This window comes from Taudactylus pleione, unplaced genomic scaffold (genome assembly GCF_031769625.1).
Source record: "Taudactylus pleione unplaced genomic scaffold, aTauple2 ptg000245l, whole genome shotgun sequence".
In the NCBI taxonomy this organism is placed as follows: domain Eukaryota; kingdom Metazoa; phylum Chordata; class Amphibia; order Anura; family Myobatrachidae; genus Taudactylus; species Taudactylus pleione.
In genome coordinates, this window is record NW_028284647.1 from 160,722 (window position 1) to 177,710 (window position 16,989).

At 50.2% G+C, this 16,989-nt stretch overlaps 1 protein-coding gene across 1 annotated transcript in view; it reads left to right on the top strand.

Moving 5' to 3' along the window:
* Positions 1 to 503: 503 nt before the first annotated feature.
* The window catches only part of EED (embryonic ectoderm development), a 34,814-nt gene continuing 18,328 nt past the window's right edge, over positions 504 to 16,989 (top strand). The window contains exons 1-6 of the mRNA XM_088479780.1: positions 504 to 659; positions 8,068 to 8,220; positions 9,238 to 9,330; positions 9,686 to 9,751; positions 10,083 to 10,208; positions 12,904 to 12,985. Coding sequence (XP_088335906.1) covers positions 555 to 659; positions 8,068 to 8,220; positions 9,238 to 9,330; positions 9,686 to 9,751; positions 10,083 to 10,208; positions 12,904 to 12,985 — 625 coding nt within the window. The 5' untranslated portion in view covers positions 504 to 554. The remainder of the gene's footprint in view (positions 660 to 8,067; positions 8,221 to 9,237; positions 9,331 to 9,685; positions 9,752 to 10,082; positions 10,209 to 12,903; positions 12,986 to 16,989) is intronic.

A 16,989-nucleotide genomic window follows, 5' to 3' on the forward strand; every position in this document is an offset into this window, starting at 1 on the left:
TGTTTTCGCGGCCCGGATCTCCCGTCTAAAGTGACGTGAGATCGCTGGCCGCTATTCAATTGTTCCAGTTTTTCACGCTGATCGCGCCCAAAGTGGTTGGGTTTAGCACCGCAAATCGGCTAACTCTGACCAAAGTGCTGGGCGCGATCGCGAAAAGTGCCGTTTGGGCACCCAAACAGGGTGAGAGCTGGCAGGTGATCGCGGCTTCTTGAACATCGGTTCAGTAGTTCTTGGGGTAACTTGGAACAAACAGACACAACGTTGATATAATATTAGGATATAGATTATAAGCAGTGACCATTCCAGCACCGTGACACTGTATTCTCACATGTGTGTCCTGGGGAAGGAGTTGGGGCTGCAGCCGTAGTGGTGGTGCACTCAGTCACCCAGCAGTAGCCCGGGACGATGGAGGGAGGGGGCGGGGCTGGCACGGTTGCCGGGGTAACTGGCTGCTGCAGCCCATGTCCACCCTCCCCTCCGCCGCGCATGCGCACGCCCGGTCACGTGCTGCTGCTGATGGCGGCGCGTCTCTCTGACGTCACGGCGAGAGGAAGATGTCTGAGGCTTCCGGCCGTGCGGCGGGAAACGAGATGCCGGCCAAGAGGCAGAAGCTGAGCAGCGACGAGAACAGCAACCCGGAGCTGTCCGGGGATGAGAACGTGAGAGAGGGGCGGGGTGTATGTATGTATGTGTGGCAGGCGGGCGGGCTCACGTGTCTTAGGGGGGGTGGGGGCCGCAGTGTTGTGTCCGATGATCCCGGTGTATCACGTAACCGGCTGCTCATCTGCTGTAGGACTACAAGTCCCAGCGTTCTCTGCCTTTTAGGCTGACCAGTGACTTCCGCTGATGCCCTATAATCTCCCTAATGATGAGTTACATTGCCGCATGTGTCCTGCTGATGGGCAGTATTTGTTCCTTCCCCTGTCTGGCTTCTGGACCTGGGGTCCCTCCCCTTGCCTGGTTCCTAGACCCACCCCAGAGTACCTCCCCCTGCCTGGTTCCTAGACCCCCACCCCCTGGAGTCCCTCCCCCTGTCTGTTTCCTAGACCTTCTCCTGTCTGGTTCCTAGACCTCTCCCCCGGAGTCCCTCCCCCTGTCTGGTTCCTAGACCTCCCCCCCGGAGTCCCTCCCCCTGTCTGGTTCCTAGACCCCTCCCCTTGCCTTCCTAGACCTCCCCCTGCCTGGTTCCTAGACCTCCCCCCCCGGAGTCCCTCCCCCTGTCTGGTTCCTAGACTTCCCCCCCGGAGTCCCTCCCCCTGTCTGGTTCCTAGACCTCCCCCCCCCGGAGTCCCTCCTCCTGTCTGGTTCCTAGACCTCCCCCCCCGGAGTCCCTCCCCCTGTCTGGTTCCTAGACCTCCCCCCCCCCCCCGGAGTCCCTCCCCCTGGCTGGTTCCTAGACCTCCCCCCCGGAGTCCCTCCCCCTGGCTGGTTCCTAGACCTCCCCCCCCGGAGTCCCTCCCCCTGTCTGGGTCCTAGACCTCCCCCCCGGAGTCCCTCCCCCTGTCTGGTTCCTAGACCTCCCCCCCCGGAGTCCCTCCCCCTGTCTGGTTCCTAGACCTCCCCTCCCGGAGTCCCTCCCCCTGTCTGGTTCCTAGACCTCCCCCCCGGAGTCCCTCCCCCTGCCTGGTTCCTAGACCTCCCCCCCCGGAGTTCTTCCCCCTGCCTGGTTCCTAGACCTCCCCCCCGGAGTTCTTCCCCCTGCCTGGTTCCTAGACCTCCCCTCCCGGAGTCCCTCCCCCTGCCTGGTTCCTAGACCTCCCCCCCGGAGTCCCTCCCCCTGCCTGGTTCCTAGACCTCCCCCCCGGAGTCCCTCCCCCTGCCTGGTTCCTAGACCTCCCCCCCCGGAGTCCCTCCCCCTGTCTGGTTCCTAGACCTCCCCCCCCGGAGTCCCTCCCCCTGTCTGGTTCCTAGACCTCCCCCCCGGAGTCCCTCCCCCTGTCTGGTTCCTAGACCTCCCCCCCGGAGTCCCTCCCCCTGTCTGGTTCCTAGACCTCCCCCCCGGAGTCCCTCCCCCTGTCTGGTTCCTAGACCTCCCCCCCGGAGTCCCTCCCCCTGTCTGGTTCCTAGACCTCCCCCCCGGAGTCCCTCCCCCTGTCTGGTTCCTAGACCTCCCCCCCCGGAGTCCCTCCCCCTGTCTGGTTCCTAGACCTCCCCCCCCCGGAGTCCCTCCCCCTGTCTGGTTTCTAGACCTCCCCCCCCCGGAGTCCCTCCCCCTGTCTGGTTCCTAGACCTCCCCCCCGGAGTCCCTCCCCCTGTCTGGTTCCTAGACCTCCCCCCCCGGAGTCCCTCCCCCTGTCTGGTTCCTAGACCTCCCCCCCCCGGAGTCCCTCCCCCTGTCTGGTTCCTAGACCTCCCCCCCCGGAGTCCCTCCCCCTGTCTGGTTCCTAGACCTCCCCCCCTGGAGTCCCTCCCTCTGCCTGGTTCCTAGACCTCCCCCCCCGGAGTCCCTCCCCCTGCCTGGTTCCTAGACCTCCCCCCCGGAGTTCTTCCCCCTGCCTGGTTCCTAGACCTCCCCCCCGGAGTCCCTCCCCCTGCCTGGTTCCTAGACCCCCTCCCGGAGTCCCTCCCCCTGCCTGGTTCCTAGACCTCCCCTCCCGGAGTCCCTCCCCCTGCCTGGTTCCTAGACCTCCCCCCCCGGAGTCCCTCCCCCTGTCTGGTTCCTAGACCTCCCCCCCCGGAGTCCCTCCCCCTGTCTGGTTCCTAGACCTCCCCCCCGGAGTCCCTCCCCCTGCCTGGTTCCTAGACCTCCCCCCCGGAGTCCCTCCCCCTGCCTGGTTCCTAGACCCCCCCCCTGGGGTCCCTCCCTCCCCCTACCTGGTTCCTAGACCCCCCCCCTGGGGTCCCTCCCTCCCCCTACCTGGTTCCTAGACCCCCCCCCTGGGGTCCCTCCCTCCCCCTGCCTGGTTTCTAGACCCCCCCCCCGGGTTCCCTCCCCCTGCCTGGTTCCTAGACCCCCCCAGGGTCCCTCCCCCTTCCCAAATTCGGGGTCCCCCCTGCTTGCGCCCCATAGATACCATGGGGCAGTGACAGTGTCCTGCACTCTGTGTGGTGGCACAGCTTACCTACCCTTAGTTCATGCCCTGATGGAGACATTCCAACTATCTGCAGACAGTTCCTCCCCTCTTGGCTGGTCTGCTGCACGATTGTGGAGTGTATGGCAGCATTACTCGGTGCTGCCTGAAAGTTTAGCGCAGAACAGACATAATACAGGGGTGCCCAGGTACGTCAGAAGGGAGCACACAGCTGCTGAGAGTTTACAAACTAATGGTGTAAAGTGACGGGAGATTGGGGGAGGACGATATTCGATTGTTTTGGGTGCCTGTGTCTTTTTGTGCATGTTGCGGCCAAATCAACCTGGGTTAGCCGGTTAAAGCCACACTGTCCAGTGTAATAGCAGTCATACTTAGTGTTCCCGCTAGGCTGTTTCAGGGCGGTGCCGCACCCTGCCTGATTTGAAATCGCTGAAATGCACCCAGCTCTTATGGCAGTGTCCCGCTGAAACAGCTGTCCCCACCCGCTGGCCGCAGTGTCCTGCAGCGGGGTATTCCTGTGACACGATCACTGGTGAGTGAAAGAATGCATTTAATCGCACTGCAGGGAGAACATGGAGGCAGCACAGCATCTCTGTGAGTGCTGGGCACTCCCCGTCCAGTGATGAAAAGGGGGGTGTCTCCATGACATGCCCCTTTTCTGGTGACCACGCCCCTTCTTCAGGTGCGTTCCCTTCAGTAGGAGCCCCCCTGCCCACCCTAGAATTAACACGAATTATAACAGTATCTCTGTTAATGTTATAAATGTCTGGAAAAGAAATAGGTGGATTAAGCGCCATTGGTCAGTTTGGCTTGACGACAAAGTGCTGATTTGTTTTGGGCAATGTAAAGTTTTTTTGGGGGACTTTCGAAAAACTGAAAACGCGCCATGTAACAGGATGACTGGTTGATCTTTTTAAGAAAAAAAAGTTAAATTTTTTTTTTGTTTTAAGATATTATGTCTGTACTTTTTGGTACCTGTTCATAAAGGTCTGGGGGGGGGGGGGGGGGGGGGGCCGGGGCAAAAAAATTATATTGCGCTATTCTAAATATGTAAATTTGACCTTTTCTGAAATAATTGCACCACTCATTAAAGTCACAACTGCTGTTTTGCTGGCATGGTAACGTGGTACACGCCAGTTAGTTGTGTGGGGGGTTTTTTTTTTTAGGACTTGATACTAGCATGGGGGAATTTTTTAGGTGTAAATTCGGCACTTGCTGGTGATAGATAAACTGCTGATCTCGTGAAATGATGCAGTTTCTTATAAATTATTTCTGGGTTCCTCCCATGACTGGGAGGATTTCAATAGTTTTTTGGGGCGCCCAACGGAGCTATTCAATAGTTGCTCTAATCGGGCGAGAGTGCTGTGGTTATTGCATTTGTCGTGCCCAAATACACTGGGTTTATCTGTGTAAAGAGGCTAAACCTGTCTAAAGTGCTGTGTAGCGCACCCAAATGGCTGACTTTTCACAAATCTTAAGAAGTTTTGATAAATCTCTTCCCTTGGCTTTGAAAAGCAGCCAATCAGGTTGTGGTTTCGTGTGCATAAATCACTATTTGTTTTTCTCATGAACTACTCAGCAGGGGTATTCAATATGGGAGCGAAAAGTCCGTGCTGGACTTTTCGCTCCACATCGGAGATTTTCCTGGGATAAAGTATCGGATGCGCGCCCGCTTTATCCCTGTATTCAATTTAAAAGCAACGAGAACGGGACCCGGCGAAGTAGGATCGGCGAAAAAATACGAAATTTTCCTGGAATAAATTGTAGGACCCCCCTAAAGCTGTAAAATATGGGGGATCACTATGGGTACCCCCGGTTTAGTCTGCAAGTGAACGTCGGGGTTTTAAATAGCCGCTGCAGGTGTTTTTTTCCCGACATTGAAGAAGTGATGCAGAAGAGCACTTAGGTTATTTTTTTCGTTTTTTTAAGTGGTCCCATCAAATTTGGGGTACATGACAATGGGTACTAGCATATTTTTAAGTCCTTAAAGTCTTAATTTAAAGATTCTGCAAATATGCACCTGCCGCTAATAACCTATGCTAGAATACACCTGCCGCATATTTGCAGAATAGCCCTGAACCTATTTCCCTATTTCTAAACACTTTTTTTCCCTTTTTTTTTTTCACCCCAAATTTTAAATAATTTTTTTGGGGTGTCCCTATTTTTTTTGAAAACTTTTTATTGACAGTTTTTTTTAGAACTACATTCCCAGGGATGCAGGCTATTTTTTTTAAGCCTGCACCCCTAAACCCCAATTCTGCACTTTTTTTTCACCACCTATTCAGTGGTGAAAAGTTATCCCCGTTTTTTTTCAAAGACTTTTCGAACCTGCGAAAAGTCTTTGAAATTGAATATGGTGTAAAAGTCAAACCGGCGAAAATGACGTCATCTGAGCGAAAACCTTGGAGAAACTGCGTTTTCGCTACATATTGAATACCCCTATTAAACTTTAATTGTATTCTTCTTTAATTCTTTTTACTTAAATGTTTGCGGTTATATAGAAAGATTTGCAATCCTAAGACTCGATTCAATTCAACGCGCTATTTGGTCCAACTAAATCATTTATTCTCTCACCCCCTGAGGGTGTGAGGAGAAACCCGACAGAAGTGCCGGCCGCGCGGCTGTTTTCCTGCTTAGCGCTGCGCTTTAGTCGGAGAATGCCGGTTCTCGCCCATGTTAAGTCGCGAGATCCAGCATTCTCCGACTTAACAGGCGATTGTCGGACCAAACGGCGCGGTGAATTGAATAGCTCCTGGAGCTCCCTCCCGGGCTTATTCAGCATCACGCTGAATATAGAAAGTTACGTTAATGGTTTGCGGTACAGGGGTCTATATAGTACCTTTTAGTTGCTAAACACAGGGAAGGTATCCTGACGTTTCCAAAACAAGTATTAAAAAGGGGTATTGTGTAAGCGCTCTAAGGTTCTGTTTAATCGCTATGGATTGTGGTGGTATAGTGTTCACTCTAGGTCCGGTGGTGGTCCTAGAGAAAGGGCACAACCGCACGTCCGAAAAGGGGGCGTGGCCAACGAAAAGGGGCATGTCTTTAAGACACGCCCCCTTTTCTCACTCATGGGGGCGTGCCCGGAACTTACGGACATGCCGGGCTGCCCCCAAGCGCTGCTGTCAGTGTGAATAGATGCTGTGCGCATGCGCCCGGCATCCATTCACCAGCAGTGACCGCTACACTGCAGTTTTCCCCGCTCGCAGGACACTGCGACCCGTGGGTGGAGAATACACCCACAGGCTGTTTCATCGGGGCGCCGCGCCGGAGGGCAGGGTGCTTTTTGACCTTTAGACATAGGGTGCGGCGCCCCGCTAAAACAGCCTAGCGGGACCGCTGTACATATAACATTAAAACAGACATCGATGTCAGGGTAAATCAAAAGTACATATTCCAGTGTTTTCCAACGCGTTTCATCCCATATTGGGAATTCTTTTTCAAGGGTAGGTGATATGGTGACCAACATACTGAGGTTTACATACCTTAATCTGTGCTTCCATTTAGTCCGGTTTCTGGGTTCACGGTCCGCGTAAACGCACTGAACGCTAGAGTGTGTCCTGCTGTGTTTGTGGAGTGTGCATGCTCAGTGTGCGGATGTTCTGAAGTCGGGTGTCTTCTTAGCGCAGAGGTTCTTCCTGCATGGTTATGGTCTCCACTCTGTAGGTGGCCATTTGGGTGTGAACTTGTGCAGTACTTGCCAATCCTGTGTATTGGGACATGTTGCAGCATTGCGTTCATGGGATATGCGCTTACACAATCCACCTTTTTAAATCCCTCTGAATTGAATCGAGCCTTCAGTGTAGCATTCTGTTCCGAATGGCAAATCGCACCCATCTACACTGCACATTTCGTCTCGCACCCCATTGAGCTGCACAGGAGTGTTCCAATGCCGGATCTCCTGTCTGTCTTCTCCCCAGTAAAGTAATGTCAGGCAGCATTGAGGTAGATGTGTGCTGTGAACTCCGGGGGTTGAGGTGGTTGGGGGTCCTCTTTGTGACTGTGGCGGCTCCTTGCAGTACTCCTGTGTGTTTGGTCAGCCCTGGCTGCTGGGCAGTGTAAGAAAAGTGTCGGCCGGGGCGATCATCAAAAAGGACCTGGGGAGAATACTGACTGTATTTGTCAGGTCCGTGTGCAGCCAGCAATCGCACAGAATTGAAGTTTCCCCATAGAATATGGTTCCCTTTACCTGCCGTGCTGAGAAGCTCTGCCCACACATGTCCTGCTTTATAGTCCTAGCCCTTTACTGCGAGCCAATGTTGTGAAAGTTAATTGTACTGCTGTTGTAGGATCATCACTGTGACTAATGCGGAACAAGTTAAAACCATATTTGAATTCACTCCATGCGTGTGATAGCACATATTCTTATATCCAGGCTTGATAAGTGTTAGAATCTAGGAGCAAGGCACATTTTAAAACCTTTTTTATATGGTGTCTGTTCATACACCCAGCCCTCCGCTAATACAGACATTACACCTGGTACAGTCCACATCACCACCCTTCTCTCTCTCCCCTTTTATCATAATCCTCTTCATCTCATTAGCTTACTCCCACTTCAATAGGAAAAAAAATAATGATATACTTCAATCATTATCAGCAGCTTGTGCGCACAGACTGTTTCACCACCCTTAGTATAAATGGTTTTCAGCGTCACAAATATCAGCCGTGTGTCTCTTACCAGCAATATACCATGGACACTCATTGCAGCCCTCACACGTGACCGAATCTTCCCCTATATGTGTCTGTAATCGCGGCTCCCCCTACTCTCTTCTCTCGCTATAACAAAGGTTCAGCATGCAAATTGGTATGGTCATTGCATGTGAACACGTAAATCTGATGTGTATACATGGATTTCATGGAAAGAGCATGATGCAGAAGCCTTTTAAAGCCCTGGTTATATTCCAGAAAAAAAAATAAAAAAAATTCAGTGATTGATAAAAGTAATTAATGAGCCTTTAAACCCCGTGATACGGGTGATGTGATTATTTACATTTATTTGGGGGCAGTATGTTATAGCTTTGCTTGTCGTTTGCAGGACGATGCGGTCAGCATAGAGAGTGGCACAAACACAGAACGGCCGGACACCCCCACAAACACAGCCAATGCCCCTGGGCGGAAAAGCTGGGGCAAAGGAAAATGGAAATCCAAGAAGTGCAAATACTCGTTCAAATGCGTGAACAGCTTGAAGGTATGTTACAGGTTTTTCCCTTACAGCGTTCTCTTGCGTTATAATGACCTGAGTTTGGGCTCTCATTCTAACACCAGTCGTGTGACCAAACCCTATGCCAGTGTACGGTTATATCTGGGAAACGCCAGTCTTGTAAACGCTCAGAGCCAGTGTGCTGCAAGCTGACCGTCGTCCTGCAGTTTCATGTCACGGAGATTCTCAGGAGCACAGTGGGCGTGCCTGGTACAGTACGTGGGTTTTTCAGTCATTTAGGGGGAAATTCAATTTGGAGCAAGGTGAGTAGCGACGGGAAGTTGGTCCCCGAGCTATTCAACTCACCTCCCAGTTTAGTCCGACTACAATCACTTAAGTCGGAGAATGCCGGTTTTAGCAACTTAACCTGGGTGTTTAGTCGGAGAATGCTGGTTCTCGCAACTAAAGTGCCGGCCGCGAGGCTGTTAGCGCCGCACTAAGCCGGAAAACAGCCATGCGGCCGCCACTTTACACAGATTTTTCTGTGCGTCCTCAGAAGGGTGCGAGAAGAAATCCTTTAGTCGCCCTAACGGTGCGCTGAATTGAATAGCTCCGGGAGCTCCCTCCCAGCACTATCAACAGCGCTCCAAATTCAATTGCCTCCTTAGTACTAGTCAATATGTCTGGGCACATTTCTCACGGGTTAGATTCCAGGAATGTTTAACATACAAATGTGTGACCTGTGAACAAAAACTGCCTAAGGCCGGGCCCCTGTGACTAAGATAAATCTATTGCACTTATAAATGACTAGCTACCTTATCACCTAGTAAAAGCTGCTAGAAGGTGTTTGGCTTCATGCTGTATGGAGAATAACACACATGTTTATCGATCTATATAGTTCTCTGTAAAACGATGTGTAATATGTGTGCACTATATAAATTACTAGTAACGAATGTTTCTCTTGTCCGTTCAGCTGTCTGGTTTAATGTAATTAATTCTTGAACATTGTTGAGAGAGATCTATCTATCTAATTTTTGTAGTAGTAATTATATAACTTCCCTACAGGAAGACCACAACCAGCCCTTGTTCGGAGTACAGTTCAACTGGCACAGTAAGGAGGGAGACCCCTTGGTGTTTGCTACTGTCGGCAGTAACCGGGTACGTGACACGGTGTAACTGATGCTCCTGTGCCAGTTGTGTGTGTTTATGGCTTTATTATTGTGGGTGACAGCAGTAGATTTCATTATGGGACCAGGAGCCAGCAGTAGATTTCCCTAGTGGAATGGTCCGATGAATATTGTTCAGCTTCCAGCCCACTAACGTTGTGTACCTTTTTTTTTTTTTTTTCTTTTTAATGTGAGTTCCAATCTTATCGCTTGTATCCGGATGAGTACACCCATGGGATGTTCAGCTGTTGTGGGGCTATAAGATATAGGACACAGTTGCTGGAGGACACACATTATCTAAGGGGAAATGTAATGAACCTAATATCTCTCTTACGTTTTTCTTACAGGTCACGTTATATGAATGTCACTCTCAAGGGGAAATCCGGTTACTTCAGTCGTATGTGGACGCTGATGTATCCTTTTATTGATCATTACAATAAAACAAATGGATATTAGCTCTCAAAGACGTGCACTTCAGTTACCTTTTCCTACAGATGTAGGTATCCCTCCAGGTAACATTTGGGTCTGCTCTTCCTGAGACCGCACAAATGTCCCCCATAGCTTTGCTGAATGAAGAATACATACCAGCAATGGATTGGAGGTGTAATTCATAGTGTGCGCTTACTGGATGTGTTCAAGTAATGGTGGAGAGGTGGCAGATCCCATATAACTTATACCTGGGGTGGGGGGTTACTTATTCACTTGGTTTTTTGTTGTGTTACTATCCTTAATGGTAATGTTCAGGCAGATGAAAACTTCTACACCTGTGCGTGGACATTTGACAGTAATACAAGTCACCCGCTCCTCGCAGTGGCTGGTTCCAGGGGAATTATCCGCATCATTAATCCCATCACTATGCAGTGTATCAAGGTATGTGAAAGAGCAAGAGAAAGTAGAACATGCGACAATAGTGCTGAGGACAGAGATTCCCAAATGTGCTCCTCAAGGCTCCCCAACAGCTCAGGTTTTAGAGATCCATGGTTGAGCACAGGTGGCTAAATCAAATAGTTGAGATCAGGTGGATAAATCAAATTGACTGAGGTACTAAGTGAGTCACCTGTGCTCAACCATGGATATCTCTAAAACCTGAGGAGCCTTGAGGACCGCAGTTGGGAACCTCTGGCTTAGGAGGTTGTCCCCGATGGGGGCGTAGGCTGCGGAACCTCAACCAATTTAAACATGGTGGACCTAGAAGATTGGGATTGTACAGATCCATCACCCTCTGTCATATATTTATGCCATAGGCACCTTATGACCATGGGGGAAGAGGCAGAGATAAAGTAAAAGGGTATTAGCGGTCTCCATCAGAAATGCATACAGAATTTTGGAACTTTCTGGATTGGGAGATGGGGAGGCGGTTTCCAAAATCGGCCCCACTAGAGGTTTTGGTGGCAATCAAGATGTGGGAGAAAACATAACCTATTTGGAAAGTCCTGGTAGAAATATAAATGAGCGGCTGGCGGCAATAATTCCGTATAGTTGAAGAAAACTTTACTGACCACACTCTAAAGTGGCTTAATGAGGGCACAGTCCGAGAAGGCATGAAGCAGGTTTTCATCGCGGGAACCACTGCGCCAGAAAATGAGAGGGTTGGGGCCACAGTTTATGAAATTTAGTCTGGGTCATGTACAATCTGTTCAACAGCTTAATTTGCATTTCAAGACTATTTGTACAAGGAGTTTACCGATAAGCGGTCTTCTATGCAGTTTCTTACTGTTGGCGAGAGACGTTCTGTGGTCTAGTCCCCCATTGTATTTGGTGGTTGGATTTAGAAGTGCTGTAGATATCCACATGTTCATAGGTTATGACCCCTCTGCTGCCAAGAGAGTATGACTCTTGGTATGGAGTAGCTGCAGTGATTTGCTTAGATCTAGTGGTGTTTTTGGTGGTATTTGTATCTAGTGATACAATAAAATATGACTAGGAATAAGTCAAAGAGGAACACAGGGTTTGCTGACAGTAAGTCCACTTGCGAAGAGCACGAGTGCAAGGAGAGGTTAAGGCCAGGAATTAGTTTGGCTAAGGCTGTGAGGGAGAGGAAATGGGCAGGTGTGGAGGGTACTTTAGCCAAAGCTATCAGTGAGTTCCATACTTTGTTTGTGTAGGATGGCAGTCTGCAGGTGTGTGGGGAGGAGTCGGCATGTTTAGGGTCCATATTAGGTCAACTCAGCACTTGCACAGGGGGAAGGAACTAATCTGATAATGGGCTAGAATGCATGTTTGTAAACTAGATTAGGATCATTCAGCACAGCCTGGGGCTTGGGCTTGTCATCACTGTATCAGCCGCGAAAAGTGCCGTTTGGGGAGAAGTTTTCTCCAATTTGCACTTTTCGCCTGTTTTCAAAGTATCTTCATATTCAAATCCCCCAGAGGATTTCGCCTATGCGAAAACTCCATAAGCAAAAACAGGCGGGAAAGTTTCTCCAGCAAAGGCAGGAGAAAAGGAGTGCAAAATCCATATCTTTTGGTACAGATGTGGGGACTTGGCTCAGAACCCTTTGGACTACTCCCTGCCACACTAAAGGCTAATATGGCAAAAAAAAATAAAAACTTAATACACCCCAAAAAAGTCATTAAATTTTTGGGGTGAAAACTAAAACAGTTTTGGAAATTGGGGAAAAAAGTGTGTGGGGGGGGCCTGGTACTTTGGGGGCTATATGGATGGGACAGGTATTTTTGGGATTGCACGAGGCTGCAGCAGGTGTATTTTTGAGATTTATTTCAATCTTCATTTTAGAGACCTCAAAATATACTATATCCATTTTCCGGTACCCCAAATTTAACCTTATTTTCAGAAAAAACATTGCTTTCTATCATTTTTCCACACATAGGCAAATATACATATAACAGCCCTTTGCACCCAAAAAACCTCACTAAATACATTTATTAGGGCTACCAGTATATTGATTCCCAGGGTCACTGAAGCTTTTTATGGGGTACAGACTGATTTCCCCCAGAATACGCCTATCCGCGTTTTTACAATTTGAATAGAGCAAAAAGTAGGGACACGCACGGAGAAAGCATCACGACAAAACAGGTGAATGAGGCAAATTCATTCCCCCTTTTTGCGGCTAATTGAATACAGCCCACAGGCAATAATATCCCTATGGACTAGAACCAAATTAAATATTGGAATTGTTACATTTTTATAAACTTGTACTAAATTACAATATAATGTAATGGAGCGTACACACGGTCAGATTTGTCAGACTTGTCAGATTTGTCAGATGAACGACTGAACGATTAAACGATTTGAACGATTTGGACGATTTGACCAAAGTTTTGAACGATTTGAACGATTGAACGATTTTTGACTGCATTAAAATGAATGGAATCGTCCAAGTCTGACTGCAAACCCATCAGATGTCAGATATCGTTATCTGACAAACGGGAACGCGCATCGTTGATCGTCCATCGTTCAGGCATGTCAGATATGAACGATTTTCCTTCAGATATGAACGACTGAACGATTTTTAAATCGTTATCGTCCATATCTGAAGAAAAAATCTGATCGTGTGTATGCACCATAACACTTTTTTTTTCCCCCCCTTTCCTCTACTCTCAGCACTATGTAGGCCATGGCAATGCAATCAATGAACTTAAGTTTCATCCAAGGGACCCAAACCTCCTCCTATCAGTCAGCAAAGGTAAGCTGTCTCAGTGTGTAGCATCCTTGTGTATCTGCAGACACACGTTTGTGTCCTTCAGCTGTAAGCGACACAGATAATGGTTTGTCTCACCTGTAGTAAGCCGGGAACTAGGAAAATGCGCTACTTCTAATACCGATGCCCTCAATGTTTCTCCATGAGCAGTATGTCCGTGCAGATGTGAGGACTCTAATAGGCCCTCTGCGGTCTGCACGCGGCCCGGCCTGCTCAGAGGACACTGTGCCGGCCAGCAAACTAAAATCCGGGTTCAGTATAAAAAGTAGGGATGTGCAGGTTCGGATTTTTCCCACCCAAAAAAATCGGGTCTCAGAAAGAGGCAAAACGTAATCTTTCATGGACAAACGTCATCATTCCTGGACAAAAGTCCATGAAAGATGATGTTTTGCCTCTTTCTGAGACCAGATTTTTGGCGGGAAAATCTGAACTAATTCGAGCCTGCACATCCACAATAAAAAGTCAATATGAACTTTAGGTTAACAACCAGTAAGTGCCGACATTCCAAAATTTTTTAACATTGTTAAAATGCCCCCATTGCTAAAATGCTGACATGTTTATAATGTTAACAGTCATCATTGCAATTTTCATTTTTATTATTATTTTAGCCTAGCCTTAAAAATAAGCAAAAAAAACAAAAAACTGACTAATGAAAACATTTTAATTGTGGACCATAGGAGAGTTACCCCACAGTCAGCACGGTGGGATTACAAAATTTTTCACACAAAAATGTTTATTTTTAATTTTAGTACATGGAACATAGGTATTTTATGTTGAACTTGGTTCTACAAACTTTTTTTATTGCTATGTTAATAAATAACATTTCTACTTCAGGGTCCATAGGGGGTCCACAGGGTTGACCTTGGGGTTATAGCTGGAACAGGATCCATGGGCACCACGCAGTTAAGCTTTTAGCTCCCAGGATGCACTTGGGTCCTCCTCTATACCCCGCCCCCGAGCCACAGGCACCTCAGTGTAAGCTGGTGCCCGGCCGGAGTCGGTCACCGCGCAGGGGGGGCAGGAGCAGCCCCCAGAAGCTTTTTATTTTAAGTTAGATTTTATTTATTTGAATCTTTTTACTACAGACGGCAGCGAAGGGCTGTCTGTACAGACGCCCACGCTGCCGCTCTGATCCCCGACTGGCGCCGCGACGCCAGTACTGATCTGGGGATCGCGGCGGGAGGGCAGAGTCCGTACTAGCCGGACTCTGTCTACCTCCCAGGACTGCTGCCGGAGTCGCCGGGGATTCAGGTAAGCCGCGCGTCGCTGGCTAGCGGCGGCGCGCGGAATGCCTTAAATGCAGTCCTTTAGCCTCCGGTCCTGGGGACAGACCGGAGGCTGCTGGCAGTGGCGGCGGGCCCCCCCCATAACCCGTGGGACCACTAGACCACCAGGGATAAAGGGGCAAGCGGGAAGCCAGCATCCCTGGGGTTATGGCCAGCCAGGGGAGGAAGCCTTCCCTGTCAGCGGCTCCTCCCCTCAGCTCAGCGCGCCTTTCAGCACGCAGTCTGGCGTCGCTGAGCTGCAGTTACACGGCCACTCCTCCTCTGAGGTCTCCAGCGGCCATTTTCCCAGTGGCAGCGCAGATCTCAGGGAGCACGCGGACCGGTCCCCCTGTGTACCTCTCCCCTGATTAAGGACAGCGTACACAGCACTATAGCCCTCCCAGACACTGAATCTGGGCAGGTTGATTGTAGTGTAAAGGTGCAGTGAGTATATCTTCCTGCATGGTATGTGACTATTGCTAGTGCTGCCGTCTGTGCTTATTTTCTACTTACTGTCAGCTTATACCTATCCCTTTACTTCTCCTACAAGCCCTACAGGTGTGTGGGGGAGGGGCGTTTCTACTGACCTCACTTATATAGATCACGTATTTGTGAGGTCCGTCACATACAGTTGTGTGCTACTCAGTGCCATATTGTGGGCTGTTGTTCAGCACACCGGTGAGTGCGTTTTACTTCTACCCTGGTGCCAGATATATAATATATTCTGTCATGTCAGACGAGGAGGTTGAGCGCTCAGTGGCTCCGGTGTTGGCCTCCTGCGGACGCTGTTCTGCAGGAGTAGATAGGGAGGATTTGTCACAGGATGGCCTGTGTAGTCGATGCCAGGTGGCTCCTGGCCCATCCAGACCTTCTCTGGCGCAGGAACCACCGTGGGCGATGTTTTCTCAAGTGCTGGTGTCTATTGCAGACCGTCTGTCGGTCCCGACTGCTCTCCCTACTAGGGCGGTGCCCCAGCCGACCATCCCCCATTCCCCGGGTGTCCCGCAGTTATTGCGGAGTCCTCCTGGGTCTCAATCAGTAGGTCCCTATGCGGGGTTGCCTATGTATATACAGGCTTCCCCTGTGCCGCAGCAGCCTGTGGTACCTTTTCAGGCCCCTATGGCGACTCCTCCACCATGGGTGGATGTGCTCTCCAACTCCGTGCAAAATTTGGCGGCCGCTTCCTCGGTTTTTCAGTCAATGTTGCAGACTGACATGCCTTCTAGGATTTCAAAACGCCCACTCATGACACGGGCTGCTCAGGTATCGGACTCAGAGGGTTCCTCAGATGATGGGGAGGTCCCTGATGACACTGACTCGGACGCCTCGGTCCAGGAAATGGATACCAAGTCGTCCATTAATGTGCGAGCACTAGTTAGGGCGGTGCGAGCTATTCTTCTTATAGAGGATGAGGCACCGGTTCCTAAGTCGAAGTTTCCTAGTTTAAAAAAAAAAAACTAAGGTGGCTTCTGCGGTGTTCCCCCTGTCGGATCAGTTGACGGATCATATGGCGGTAGCTTGGCAGGCGCCCAGTAAGAGATTCCTTCCTCAGAAGCGGTTGGCTTCTAATTACCCCTTCCCTGAGGCACATTGTAAAAAAATGGGAAACTCCACCGGCGGTGGATTCCCATGTCACCCGTTTAACTCGGGGCGCCACCTTACCATTACCGTCGATATCCTCGCTGAAGGATCCCACGGACAGGAAAGTTGAGACTTGCTTAAAGTCTATTTACTCCCTATCCGGGGCGGTGGCCCGACCGTCCATGGCCATCTCCTGGGTGGCCAAGGCCATTGAGGGGTGGGCCAATGCATTGGAAGATACCTTCCCAGACGACGCTCCGGATGTCCAGCGGGCGTTGTTGGGACAAATGAGGGACGCTGCTTCTTACATTGGTGAAGCTTCTTTAGATGCTAGTCTGCTGACCTCGCGGGTATCGGCTGCAGCGGTGTCTGGCCGCCGATCCTTGTGGTTGCGGTCCTGGAGAGCGGACTCTGATTCAAAGAAGGGTCTGGAGGCCTTACCTTTCAATGGGGAATTACTATTTGGTCCGGACTTGGACAAAATAGTGGACACCCTGGCTAAATCCAAGTCGGCCTTCCTCCCTTCGGCGGCACTGCCTGCTAAGGTTCGGAGTTCGGCTTTTCGTTCCTTTCGGGTTCAGGGTAAGGCGAAAGGTCAGTCCTTCCCGAGACAGTCTGCGAGTAAGACTGCCTCTAAACCCAAGAAGCAAGCCTGGAGTGCTCGGCGCCCTTCTTCCAAGCAGGAAGATAAACCTGCGGCCTGATGGGACGGGCCTCCCTCTGGGGGACCTCAGAGTGGGAGGCCGACTTCTTCTATTTGCCCAGTGCTGGCACAATACCACCACGGATGCCTGGGTTCGAGAAGTGGTCTCCCAGGGGTACGCCCTGTCTTTTCGGCACAGACCACCCCACCAGTTTTTCTGCACAAGTCCTTCTCAGGACAAGACCAAGGCGTTACAGGTTCAGGAGGCTATAGAGTCCTTGCTGAAAGCAGGGGTCATTGTTCCCATTCCTCTATCACAACGAGGGACAGGGTATTATTCGTCTCTGTTTCTGGTGCAGAAACCCAATGGTTCTCATCGCCCTATCCTCAACTTGAAGTCTCTGAACAAATTCCTCAGAGTTCCCAAGTTCAGGATGGAAACGTTACGTTCCATCATTCTGGCGATGGAACCGGGGGATTACATGGTGTCCCTGGACATC